This window comes from Papio anubis, chromosome 4 (genome assembly GCF_008728515.1).
Source record: "Papio anubis isolate 15944 chromosome 4, Panubis1.0, whole genome shotgun sequence".
Lineage (NCBI taxonomy): Eukaryota > Metazoa > Chordata > Mammalia > Primates > Cercopithecidae > Papio > Papio anubis.
Genome location: NC_044979.1, coordinates 29,677,034 through 29,689,790, shown reverse-complemented (window position 1 = coordinate 29,689,790; position 12,757 = coordinate 29,677,034). Strand labels below are relative to the sequence as shown.

General features: G+C 58.0%; 1 protein-coding gene and 1 pseudogene across 1 annotated transcript; both read right to left on the bottom strand.

The window, feature by feature from the left end:
* Positions 1 to 208: 208 nt before the first annotated feature.
* Positions 209 to 2,676, bottom strand: LOC116274624 (annotated as a pseudogene).
* A 1,941-nt stretch (positions 2,677 to 4,617) lies between these two features.
* Positions 4,618 to 6,119, bottom strand: LOC100998926 (filamin-C-like). The gene is made up of 3 exons (XM_009203840.4): positions 5,870 to 6,119; positions 4,995 to 5,204; positions 4,618 to 4,877 (listed from the first exon to the last, which is right to left on the bottom strand). Exons 1-3 carry the CDS (start codon positions 5,952 to 5,954, stop codon positions 4,690 to 4,692), a joined length of 483 nt encoding a protein of 160 aa, XP_009202104.1. The 5' UTR covers positions 5,955 to 6,119; the 3' UTR covers positions 4,618 to 4,689.
* Between the last annotated feature and the right edge of the window lie 6,638 nt (positions 6,120 to 12,757).

The window sequence follows — 12,757 nt, the reverse complement described above, 5'->3', positions numbered from 1 at the left end:
TGTATTCCTCTCTCCACCTATAAGTTTCTTTCCTGGACTCCACTCAACACCCCTTCCCACTCCAGTAGTCTCAGGCTTGGCCCCAAATGCCAAGGCCACCCTTCACTGGCTGGTCTCAGCCCCATTCCCACGCCTGAGCTCAGGCCTGGCTGTGGGGTGAGCCTGGGTAGGGGGCAGGGCTGGGCCCTGGGCTCAGCAGGCGGAGGGGGCCAAAGGGAGGAAGTGAGGACAGCCGTCCCTGTGGGCCCACAGGGCTGGGAAACTCCTCCTTGCAGCTGGGAAGCAGAGGGTTGGGTCTCGCAGGCGAAGCTCACAGGCAAAAAGGGACATTGAGGGCGGAGCTGTGAACCCTTCCAAAGCTCTCCCTCCCTGCCATAAAGACCAGAAGTCAGAAGCTACCCCTCCCCCTAGCCCAGGAAGGGACTGAGGTCTCCCCAGCCCACTCTCCACAGAGCTTAAAGCTTCAGTAAGGAGAGGGCAGCTTCTCTGCCCCAGGGTCTGGGCCCCTAGTGGGCCTGAGCCTTTGCCACAGGCGGCGGGGAGGCTGTAACGCCACTGTAAGACCTGGCCTCAGTGCCTGGATCTGGGGTCACAGAGGAAAGCCAGGGCCAGCCGGCCAGAAGAGGAACAAGGAAGCGGCAGCGCTATTCCTGGCAGGTTTAAGGAAAGTGGCTTCCTGGCAGGTTTAAGGAAAGTGGCTTTGTTAACTGGGTGCCTCTGGAAGGCAAGTCCTGCAGAGGGCTAGGTAGTGGGACGGTTCAGAGCACAGACTCCGGCAGGGTTGCCACGGCACATCCTGGAGCTCACACTTTCTGCTCTGGGGCCTCTGGCAGGTCACTTCACTTTTGGTGGCTGATTTTTCTGAGCTGTGACTGGAGTTCTAACAGCACCCACTTCAGGGAGTGTTTGTGAGGGTTAGTACCGCATGGTGCCTGGCACAGAGGTATGAGCACTTATTACTTCCCTTATGAAGAATGGGGGCACCTCCATCCCCATTTTACAGAAAGGAATCAGGGAGAATCAGGGTGAGCAGCTCTAAACCACACTGGGAAGATGTACAGGGCTTCCCTGGCCCCACAGCCCCCTTCCAGTCCCTCATGTCCCAGCCTCTGCCCCTGAGCCTGGCCCCAGTCTGCCCTCATGTCACGTTCCTGGGGAGGGACACTGTCCTGACACAGACAAGGTCCTCCAACCCCAGGGGCACAGTGGGGTGAGAAGGCTGTGACTTTACTTCATCCCCAAGGCAGGTGTTTGTAGTGTGTGATTCTGTGCGTGTGTCTGGGTGTGGCACGTGTGTGTGTGTGTAATGTGTGTTTGGCTGGAGGTGGGGGCTGAGGCTGGGGAGGCACTTTTGGCATTCAAGGGACCTTGACTTTGAAGGGGCTTCCAGGGACACTTCGTCACCCCATTTGATGATGAGGATGGTCCCTTTCTCCTTGGCCCGGTGTAGGTGACATTGTACCCGGTTCCCCATGTGCTTCAGTACACCTCCTCACAGAAGTCTTGGGGCCATGCACGCCCACCATCATCATGTTGGTGCTTGCCTGGAGAGGGAGGCAGAGGGTGGGCTCACACCAGGGGAGTCCCCCTACTGTGACCCACACCCCTGCTCCCTGATGATGGCCTCTTGCTAGCACCCGGAGACACCCTCCCCGCCACCTGCTTTGCTGCAGTCCCACGGTGAAGGAGTTCTTCTATTGCAGGCCTGCAGGACAGCCCAGGGCCCGAGTCACCACCTTGCTGGCATCCGAGGAGGAGAACTTGGGGATGGAGCTGTAGCTGGAGCCCGGCTTGAGGAGAGACTTGGTCACAGTCTCCACCAGAGCGGTGGATGTTTGCATTGAGAAGGCTGTGGCCTCAGGACAGCCTGGGACCTGAGGGGCGGGTGGAGGGCACAAAACCTGGTCAGGAGGCACCTGTTCTTCCCCAGGCAGGACCCTCACGGCCAGCACTGCCACCCTGTGGGACTCACTGCCTGCATTGGCGGCTCCCCTCAAATTCCTCCAAGGGCCCTCTAGGAGCACAGCCCCATTCCCAGCCAGGGCCCTGAGCTGTCAGCTCAACTGGTGCTCCACCCCAGGGCTGGGGCCTCCAGATGCGTGACCCTCACCCTTGCAGGCTTTGGGAACTCAGGCTTCAACTCACAGGGGTAAGGAGTGCTTACAAAGGAACACCCACCCAGCTCATCCTACAGACAGCCTCAAGAGACTTGCTCAATACTGACTGTGTCTTCTTGGAGCCGAGGAATATGGGAAGCCAGGAGGGAAGAAGTGATGCTAGAGCCCGAGGGTGGCGCCAGGCCAGAGCTGAAGAGGTGAGGGCAGCGATGGAGAGGAAAATGGGACTTTTACACCATCATGCCTGACTCCACAGAATGTGTGCTGTGTAGAGCCAGGCCCACCTCTAGCCCTGGTAAAGCTGACCACTTAGTGTGTCTGGGGTCAGACTATGGTCTGGATAATGCGTGTACGAGCCCTCCCAGGCTGGGCTGGGCTGCAGGTTAGATGGAGCTCCCGAAGCCAGCACTCACCAGTGACCTTGGCCTTGAAAGGGCTGCCCACGATGTGCTGGGGGCCACCGTGCTTGATGGCAATGGTGGTTGGAGGGCCATGGGAGTGTAAGTGACCAGTGGCCCTCAGGACACTCCCGACAGTCCAGCTGCACCTTGGAGGGCCATCAATGGTGAGACAGGCCCCGAGCCACGTTCAGGGTGTTCCACTGATGAACTCTGATGACACACCTAGAGGCCAGAGGTAGCAAGGCTGAGGGCAGGAAGGGCTTGTGGCCCAGGGGCTGGGCTCCAGTTCCCTCGGCAGCCTCTGTGGAAGCTGCCACCTCCCAGCCCAGCCTGGCCTGCCCACCCAGCCCAGCAGGGGACAGGAGGAACCAGAGTCCAGTGTTTGTCCTCAGTGCATACCTGCTCTGAGGGGCGGCACTAGCCTAGCTGTGCTGGGTACCAGGAAAATGAGAGATGATATGCACTGTCCTGGCTGAGGAAGGCAGAGCCCCACACTGGCAATGAAGCAGGCTGAGAGCAGAGAGGCAAGTGCCTGATGGGCTGTGTCAACTGTGGGTGCATGAGCACTCAAATGTGGGAAGCTGAGTGTGGCTGGACTAGCCTGGGAGGGAGCTTGGGGAGGAGGTGGGTCAACAGGGAGGGACTGAAGGGGCTCCAGGAAAAAGGAGATAAACTTGTTGGGAGAGCCCCAGATCTGGAATATGAGGAGGGGATGCACAAGTGCTCCCTGATGGGCTGGTAAAATCTCTATGCTTAGGGCCCCAGTGGAGTCCCAAGGAGACAGTCCGTCCTCAGGAGCTACAAGGCTTGGGTAGCAGGGAGACCACTAGGGGAGGAAGTACCACAGCAGTGATGCTTAAATAGAAACAATACATTATGTTTCTTTCCTGACTCCACTCAACACCCCCACTCCAGTAGTCCCAGGCTTGGCCCCAAATGCCAAGGCCACCTCACTGGCTGGTCTCAGCCCCATTCCCACGCCTGAGCTCAGGCCTGGCTGTGGGGGTGAGCTCTGGGTAGGGGGCAGGGCTGGGGCCTCCTGGGCTCAGCAGGCGGAGGGGGCCAAAGGGAGGAAGGAGACAGCCTGCCCCTGCAGCCCCAGCCAAAACCCTCCTGCAGCTGGGAAGCAGAGGGTTGGGTCTCTGCAGGCGAAGCTCACAGGCAAAAGGGACATTGGAGGCTTGAGCTATGGTGAACCCTTCCAAAGCTCTCCCTGCCATGTTAATCTCAGGAAGTCAGAAGCTACCCCTCCCCCAGCCCAGAAGGGACTCAGGTTCCCCAGCCCACTTCCAGAGCCTAAAGCCTAGGTATGAGAGCTTCTGCCCCAGGGTCTTGGCCTCCCTAGTGGCCTGGAGCCTGCCACAGTACATGGAGGCTGCACTGTACTGTAAGACCTGGCCTCAAAGCCTGGATCTGGGGGCCCACAGAGGGAAAGCCAGCCTGCCGGGCCAGAAGAGGAAACAAGGAAGCGCAGCGCCATTCCTGGCAGGTTTAAGGAAAGTGGCTTCCTGGCAGGTTTTAAGGAAAGTGGTTTGTTAACTGGGTGCCTCCTGGAAGGCAAGTCCTGCAGAGGGCTAGGTAGTGGGACGTTCAGAGCACAGACTGCAGGGTTGCCACGCACATCCCAGCCGTGCCACCGCTCTAGCCTCTGGCAGGTCACTTCACTCTTTGGTGGCTGATTTTTCCTGAGCTGTGACTGAGTTCTAACAGCACCCACTTCAGGGAGTGCTGTGTGCTGAACACCACATGGTGCCTGGGCACAGGTATGAGCACTTATTACTTCCTTATGAAGAATGGGGGCACCTCCATCCCCATTTTACAGAAAGGAATCAGGGAGAATCAGGGTGCAGCAGCTCTAAAACCCACACTCGGGAAGATGTACAGGGTTTCCCTGGCCCCACAGCCCCTTCCAGTCCCTCATGTCCCAGCCTCTGCCCCTGTTTCCGGCCCCAGTCTGCCCTCATGTCACATTCCTGGGGAGGACACTGTCCCATACAGACAATCCTCCAAACCCCAGGGGCACAGTGGGGTGAGAAGGCTGTGACTTTACTTCATCCCCAAGGCAGTGCCTGTGCATCTCTGTGCGTGTGTCTTGGGTGTGTGCACGTGTGTGTGTGTAATGTGTGTTTGGCTGGAGGTGGGGGCTGAGGCTGGGGAGGCACTTTTGGCATTCAAGGGACCTTGACTTTGAAGGGGCTTCCAGGGACACTTTCGTCACCCCATTTGATGATGAGGATGTAGTCCCCTTTCTCCTTGACGGTGTAGGTGACATTGTACACCCGGTTCCCCATGTGCTTCACGTACACCTCCTCACAGGGGGTCTTGGGGCCATGCACGCCCACCATCATCATGTTGGTGCCTGGAGAGGGAGGCAGAGGGTGGGCTCACACCAGGGAGTCCCCTACTGTGACCCACACCCTGCTCCCTGATGGCCTCTTGCTCGCACCCCGGGAGACACCCTCCCCCCGCCACCTGCCTGCTTTGCTGCAGTCCACGGTGAAGGAGTTCTTCTGGCCCACGAAGGCCTGGGACAGCCCAGGGCCCCGAGTCACCACCTTGCTGGCATCCGAGGAGAACTTGGGGATGGAGCTGTAGCTGGAGCCCCGGCTTGAGGAAGACTTGGTCACAGTCTCCACCAGAACGGTGGATGTTTCGTGAAGGCTGTGGCCTCCGGACAGCCTCGGACCTGAGGGGCGGGTGGAGGGGGCACAAACCTGGTCAGGAGGGCTTCCTGTTCTTCCCCAGGCAGGGGACCCTCGGCCAGCACTGCCACCCTGTGGGACTCACTGCCTGCATTCGCGGCTCCCCTCAAATTCCTCCAAGGGCCACTCTAGGAGCACAGCCCCATTCCCAGCCAGGGCCCTGAGCTGTCAGCTCCAACTGGTGCTCCACCCCAGGGCTGGGGCCTCAGATGCTGTGACCCTCACCCTTGCAGGCTTTGGGAACTCAGGCTAACTCACAGGGTAAGAGTCACTTTACAAAGGAACACCCACCCAACTCATCCTACAGACAGCCTCAAGAGGGGAGCTTGCTCAATACTGACTGTGTCTTCTTGGAGCCGAGGAATATGGGAAGCCAGGAGGGAAGAAAGTGATGCTAGAGCCTGAGGAGCCAGCGCAGGCCAGAGCTGAAGGAGTGAGGGGCCGCGATGGAGAGGAAGAATGGGACTTTTACACCATCATGCCTGACTCCACAGAATGTGTGCTGTGTAGAGCCAGGCCCACCTCTAGCCCTGGTAAACTGACCATAGTGTCTGGGGTCAGACTATGGTCTGGATGTGCGTGGCCACCGGAGCCCTCCAGGCTGGGCTGGGCTGCAGGTTGGATGGGCCTCCCCGAAGCCAGCACTCACCAGTGACCTTGGCCTTGAAAGGGCTGCCCACGATGTGCTGGGGGCCACCGTACTTGATGGCAATGAGGTAGTTGCCAGGGGCCATGGGAGTGTAAGTGACCACGTGGCCCTCAGGACACTCCCGACAGTCCAGCTGCACCTTGGAGGGGCCATCAATGGTGACAGACAAGGCCCCCGAGCCGGCGTTCAGGGTGTTCACGATGAACTCTGATGACACACCTAGAGGCCAGAGGTAGCAAGGCTGAGGGCAGGAAGGGCTTGTGGCCCAAGAGGGGCTGGGCTCCAGTTCCCTCGGCAGCCTCTGTGGGAAGCTGCCACCTCCCCATGCCCAGCCTGGCCCCTGCCTGCCAGCCCAGCCTGGGGACAGGAGGAACCAGAGTCCAGTGTGCAATCCTCAGTGCATACCTGCTCTGAGGGGCACTAGCCTAGCTGTGCTGGGTACCAGGAAAATGAGAGATGATATGCACTGTCCTGGCTGAGGAAGGCAGAGCCCCACACTGTGTGAAGCAGGCTGAGAGCAGAAGGCAAGTGCCTGATGGGCTGTGTCAACTGTGGGTGCATGAGCACTCAAATGTGGGAAGCTGAGTGTGGCTGGACTAACCTGGGAGGGCTTTGGGGAGGAGGTGGGTCAACAGGGAGGACTGAAGGGGCTCCAGGGAAAAAGGAGATAAACTTGTTGGGAGAGCCCCAGATCTGGAATATGAGGAGGGGATGCACAAGTGCTCCTGATGGGCTGGTAAAATCTCACAGCCAACCCCAGGGCCCCAGTGGAGTCCCAGGAGACAGTCCCGTCACTCCAGGAGCTGCAAGGCTTGGGTAGCAGGGGGCCACTAGGGGAGGAAGTGCCACAGCAGTCTTAGTAAGAGTAGCCAGACAGCAGGCGCCCTGCTGTGTCCAGGGTTGGTCTGGGTCACATGTCTCCTTGCAAACCCACACCCAGCTCAGGCAGAGGACAAAGGTTTCACTGCATTGGGCCTGATCCTAAATCCCACCCCTCCGGGTGAGCTGCCCACACTCCCGGCCCTGCCGCCCGCCTGGTCCAGAGAGGCTGAGGCTCTGGGGCAACAGGTGCCCAGGAAGAAGTTTCTTTCAGCTTCCTCCCAGGGGCAGGGTGGGGGAAGACCAGGGTACAGGGGGAAAACCCCCAAGCAGGGCCTTTAGGTAAAAAGGGGTGATTACCCAGTGCCTCCCTAAACTCTTGGAGTCCCTCAGCCCCAGCCCCAGGCCCCACAGCTACGGGGTAGGGGGAGGGTGGAGGCAGGGGGAGGGGAGGTCTTGCCAGTTTTTTTTATGGACACAGCCGGTGCACTTTCGGGCCCTGGTGACTGGGTCCGCGGAGGCCCAGGCCCACCCTAGTCCTCTGCCCCTGCTCCCCACTTCCCCTCCGCTCCTCCTCCCCCCTTCCTTCTGCCCCCACACCTCTCGCTGGCTCCCCTGGGGCACACCCCTTGGGCCAGCCCCGCGGTGCCACCCCCACCCCCAGGGATGGCCTCTGGACCATTCCTCTTGCTGCTGAAGGAGCAGCACCCGGTCCTCACCCTGCTGTGCCCAGCGTGGCTGCGAGGCTGGGAAAGTCCCCCACTCCCGCCTCTGCTCCCGGGTACCCGCTCCGCCCCTCCCAGGTCCGGAGACAACTGCGCGAGGCCAGCGCTGGTCCTCGCCATCTCCCCCAGCATCCCGGCCACACTAGTCTCACTTTTCCTCCACGTTTAGCCTCTTCATTGTTGTCTTCTTAAGTTCTGGGACAGGACCTACAGAAACCAGCCCAGGAACTATTGTGCCCCATCCTTCTCCGCTGCTTGGGGGGCCGACGTCTACCATTCCCGGCCGCGAGCCCAGGGACAGATGGAGCCTCTACCTGACACCGTCTTCCCGCAAACTCTTGCACAGTTCCTGCCATTGGCCTGAAGATCCCGGGGGGAATGAAAGCTTTAAACCTCAACCTTTTTTTTTTTCCCCCGAAAGGGTGAGGGTGGCCCGATAAGAGCGAGGGTGAGTGCATGGAAAGTAAGGATCGGGCCTCGCTCCTCAGTGGCCCAAGCCAGCCTCCAGCGGGATGCCCGGGAGCCCCCATCCTGGGCGATGGCGAGGGGGAGAGCAGCAGAGACTGCGCCCCCCCGCAGCGGCGCCGACTCCGCCGCCTGGGCCTTGGGGCTCGTCGGGCGCCAGCACCCCAAACTGATGGGGCGTGAGGGGAGCCTGGGAAGTCCCAGGTCGGCGGGGCGCACCCTGCTGTAGGCACCCACCCGAGCTCGGTCTCCAGGCACAGCTGGACGCGGAACCCGCCGTACTCCAGTCTTCATCCCTCCGCCCGCAGGTGCCTGAGGGGCGCGGTCCCTGGTGGAGCCCTAGACTTGGGGTTGGGCAGCAGCGGGTACCGCTCCCCCTACCTTCGGGGCGCACCTGACGGGGACACGGAGAGGAGCGCGCGGCTGAGGGTACCCACCTGTCTGCGGTGCGCTTGCGTGGCTGCGCCCTAGAGCACCGGTCCCAACGGCTTTGCCCGGACTGCGCTGGGTTCTTCTGCATCGCGCAGGTCCCGCCCGGGGAGAACACCCAAGGCGGCCGGCACTTACCGGCGGTGACTACGTACCTGGACTGAGCACTGGGCCAGACAGCGTGGTGGCCTAGACGACCACTGGGCTCCTTCGGCAGTCTGGAACAGGGAAATAGTAATTCCTCAACCCCAAATTCCCCCCGCGCCCCGCCCCCGATTCCTCCCAGCTCTGAAGGGTCCTCAGGTCTTCCCTAGCCCACGCTCTCGGTGGGACTGGCACCTGAAAGAGATGGTTTCCCGGGTCAAGAGCGTTGGGATGCCAGGTGGTGGCTTGCGCCTGTAATCCCAGGGCTTCGGAAAGACCAGGCAAGAGGATCGCTTGAGTCCAGAAGCTGGCCAGCATGGGCAACATAAGGAGACCCAGTCTCTACAAAGTAATAAAAAGAAATTAGCGGGGCATGATGGTGAGCGCCTGTAGTCCCAAGGTACTCTGGAGGCTGAGGCGGGAGGATCACTTGAGATGGGGAGGTGGAGACTGCAGTCAGCCATGATGAAGCCACTGTATTCTAGGCTGGGCAATACATTACGAACCTGTCTCAAACAAAACAAAACAAAACAAAAAATCAAGAGAGACTGGGGTTGGGGCAGGATATCTCTTTTCTGTTTTCACACAGAGGGTAGCCCACACCCTCAGAGCCAACTCATCCTGCTGCCCCTCTGACATGTCCCAGCCTGGGCTGAGGCCCTGCCCTCTGGGGTTCTGAGGCCTGTGCAGCCACCTCAGTCTGCTCCCACAGGAAGGGACCATCACCTGCACCCCAAAGCCATGCCCAAAAGGACCCTGCCCTAAGCCAGGAGCATGCTGCCCACACTGTGAGCCAGGTCAGCCATGTGCCAGCCTCAACACCACCTCCTGCATGCCTTCTGTGGCCCACAGCCACAGCCTGCCACCTGAGGGTCAACGAGTCTGGGACATGCCTGGGGTGCCTGCCCACTCACTCTGACAGTGGCCAGGGGAGTACAGAACCCATGCACAAGTCAGCAAATACTGGCTCTGGCCTGGGACTGAGCCAGAGACCCTAGGGAAACAGGCACAAAATCTTTTTCCTGCCCTCAGGGAGCCTCCAATCTAGTTGAGAAGATAAGCTCATAGCCAAGCTACCACAAGATGTAAGAACCACTGGGCAAATTAAGAGGAGGTATGGAAGACTGCAGTGTGTGCTTTGCCAGAGGAGGGCACAGGAGGCAGCAGAAGCCCGTCCAGGCTGGGCAGTCAGGGGACCTTTCCAGACAATGGGTCCTTTGAGCTGGGTCTTCATGGGAAAGTGGGTTTCCACCTGAAGGAGAGGGAGTATGTGAGGGTCCTCCGTGCACAAGGACAGGGTGGAGAGAGGTGGGTTGCAGAAGGTCCATGTGGGAAGGCCATGGGAACAGGCTGCTGGAAGCCTTGCAATTAGGACTTTCTTCTATAGGCAGTGGGGGGGCATTGAAGGCTGAAGCAGCGTGTGGCATGGTCAAGGGGGCGCTTGAGGAATATTCACCTGGTGGGGGCTGGATGCAGGCAGAGGCATCGGGGCTGTGACAGCAGTTGTCTAGGCATGGAGCCAGGGGTCCAGTGGGCTGGAGAAAGGGGGGTGTTTCTAAAGGACGGGCAGGAGTCTGTGACTGGCTGGGTCCCCTGGAATAGTGGAGGCTGAGTTTGGGACACTAGGATAGCAGTGGTGCCGGGGACGTGAAGAGAGCTGGGAGGAAGAGGAGGTCATGGCTACGCAGGGGGGTGTTACTGGTTTACAGGGGAATAGTGTTGCCAGATTTCACAAATAAAAATGCAGAACGTCCTGTTAAATTTGAATTTCAAATAAACAGCACAATTTTTTAGCATAAGCTCAGAGTCACAGTGGGAATAAGCTGTAGAGAATGGAATCAATTTGAGGTCCTTAGGATCCTGGGGGCTGGCCAGGCCTGTCCACACTGACCTCCAGCCAAGTAGCGTGGACCTATCCTTGGCACGACCTACTAGGCCTTCTCCCTGGAAAAGTTATTGTCATGAGAAGTCCAAGCCTCCTCGCCCTCCCTGGTCACTGTGACTCTCAGCTGCTTCCTGCCCAGCTCACCCCCTGCTCTGCCCAGTCCCACACCCCAGCACCCCCACCTGCCCTTTTCATGCCTCTATCAGAGCCCCTGAGTGTTGCTGGACAGCATCTCATCACTCCATTGCTTCCATTAAGATTCGTGGCCACAAACCTCAACGAGCCCCGGACGCTGCCAGAAATCCTCCTACAATCTCTTGGCAAATCATTCTCCCCGTCCCTGAGAGGAACATTTTTTTTTTTTTTTTTTTTAATTAACTTCCAGTGGTTCTGCCCCTTACTTGCCATGTGATCTTGGCAAGTTATTGAACCTCAGTCTCAGGTCCTCCCCTATGAAACAGGGGTAATAAGAGCACCTCTGTCATTGCTCTCGTTAAGGATTGTCTTAGGCTGGGCACGGTGGCTCACGCCTGTAATCCCAGCACTTTGGGAGGCTGAGGTGGGTGGATCACCTGAGGTCAGGAGTTCGAGACCAGCCTGGCCAACATGGTGAAACTCCATATCTACTAAAAATACAAACATTAGCTGGGTGTGGTGGCGCCTGTAATCCCAGTTACTCAGGAGGCTGAGGCAGGAGAATCACTTGAACCTGGGAAGTGGAGGTTGCAGTGAGCCTGACAGAGCAAGACTGTCTCAAAAACAAAATAAAACAAACAACAACAAACAGACAAACAAAAAATGATTGTCTTAGCCTGAGTTCCTGGAAATCAGAGCCTGAGATAAAGGCTTGTATGCAGGCTGATTTTGGAATATGATCCCCAGGAGCAGGAGGGAGGATGGGAAGTGTGAAACTGGGAAGGATGGAGAGCCAATACAAGGGTGCATTATGCAATGGCGCCGACCACTGCGGTGGGCATCAGCATCCAGTCCTGCAGGTCTGGGGGAGCCATATGAAAGGGAGGCAGGCAGTAGAAGCCATTGGCACCGGGAGGCCCCCAGGGAGTTAACTGCTCCCAGTTATGCATGAGCCAGTGCTCACGTGGTTTCCCGAGTGTATCCAATGCTGTGCATCAGAGAAATTCCAACATGAGAGAGGTAGATTTGCAGCCAGGACCTGAGGAGAAACGCTGTCAGGATGCACTGTGTGGAGCTGCTTGCAAGTTGCGTACGACTGGAATGAGGTACGACTGGAATGAGGTACGACTGAGAGGACTTGCTTAAGAGGTGGCCAGCACAGGTGTTAAGTGGGATAATACGCACAGAAAACTTTTTACAATGCCCAGCACATTTTAAGCACCTCAATCTGTTATTATTTTTATTGTCATAAACATCATCTCCCTCTAAGGTCCAAACTGAAACGTCAATATTAACATTTTAAAAAAATCTGCAACAGAAGGTAAAGAAGCTTCTGGAAAACTCACCCTATGAAGTGAAAGCCCAGGGCCCCGAGGAAAGGGTGTTATTTGCAAGGCACTTGAGTTCCACAGTTGAGTATGATCACTGAGTGCCTCCTTGTTGGGTGCCAGGCACTGTGCTCGATGCAGGGATACAGTGGCGAAAGAGACAGGCTCCTGCCCTGAACCTTCCGGGAAACAAGACTCCTAGTAAAGGGAACAGCATGAACACCAGACTCAGGTCCACACAAATGTCAGTCTTGGAATAAGCATCTGGTCTGTTTTTCTCTGCTAGGCGGTGGGGGGCCCTGGTGCAGCCTTTCTGACCAGAAACAGCTCTTTCTTTAGAAGAAGGGGATTTGGCTAGAGAAGGAAGGAAAGAACGGCTTGGGCCCAGGCTTGAGTCCTCGCTTGGCCTGGAAGCCCCTCTGTGAGGACACTGCTGGTTCCCTTACCGTGATGCATGAACCCCTGGGAGGCATATGGCCGCAGTAGCAGCATACGATGCTCAGTCGGGTGGAGTTCAGAGTCAGTGAGTTCCGAATTCAACTCCTGTGCTACCACTTACTAACTGCGCTGAGTGTCCTCTCATTCTCCCTCCTCTCCTCCTCTGCCATTTATTCCCTGTCCCTCTCGGTCTCCTACAGAAGGCATCACTCTGTGCTTTCATGCCTTTTGGTTTCCTGTTGGTTCCGCCAATGACAGGCCCCAACAGGGGATGAGCGGGCAGGAGGGAGAATGGTTGGCGTATTTCTTCCCCACCCTCCTCCTGCTCTGCCTGGGCTCCCGAGGTTACACTATTCCTTCCCCTTTGTCCCCTCAGCCTGGGAGATGGCAGTGGTTTCCTGCTACTGTTAGTCCCTGGGGGGCCTCAACATTCCTTGCTGGTCCTTATAACGATGTCTGCACATCTGTGAACAGCTCCTTCTTCACATTCTCTTTAGCTAAATCGTTTTTGGGGGAATTC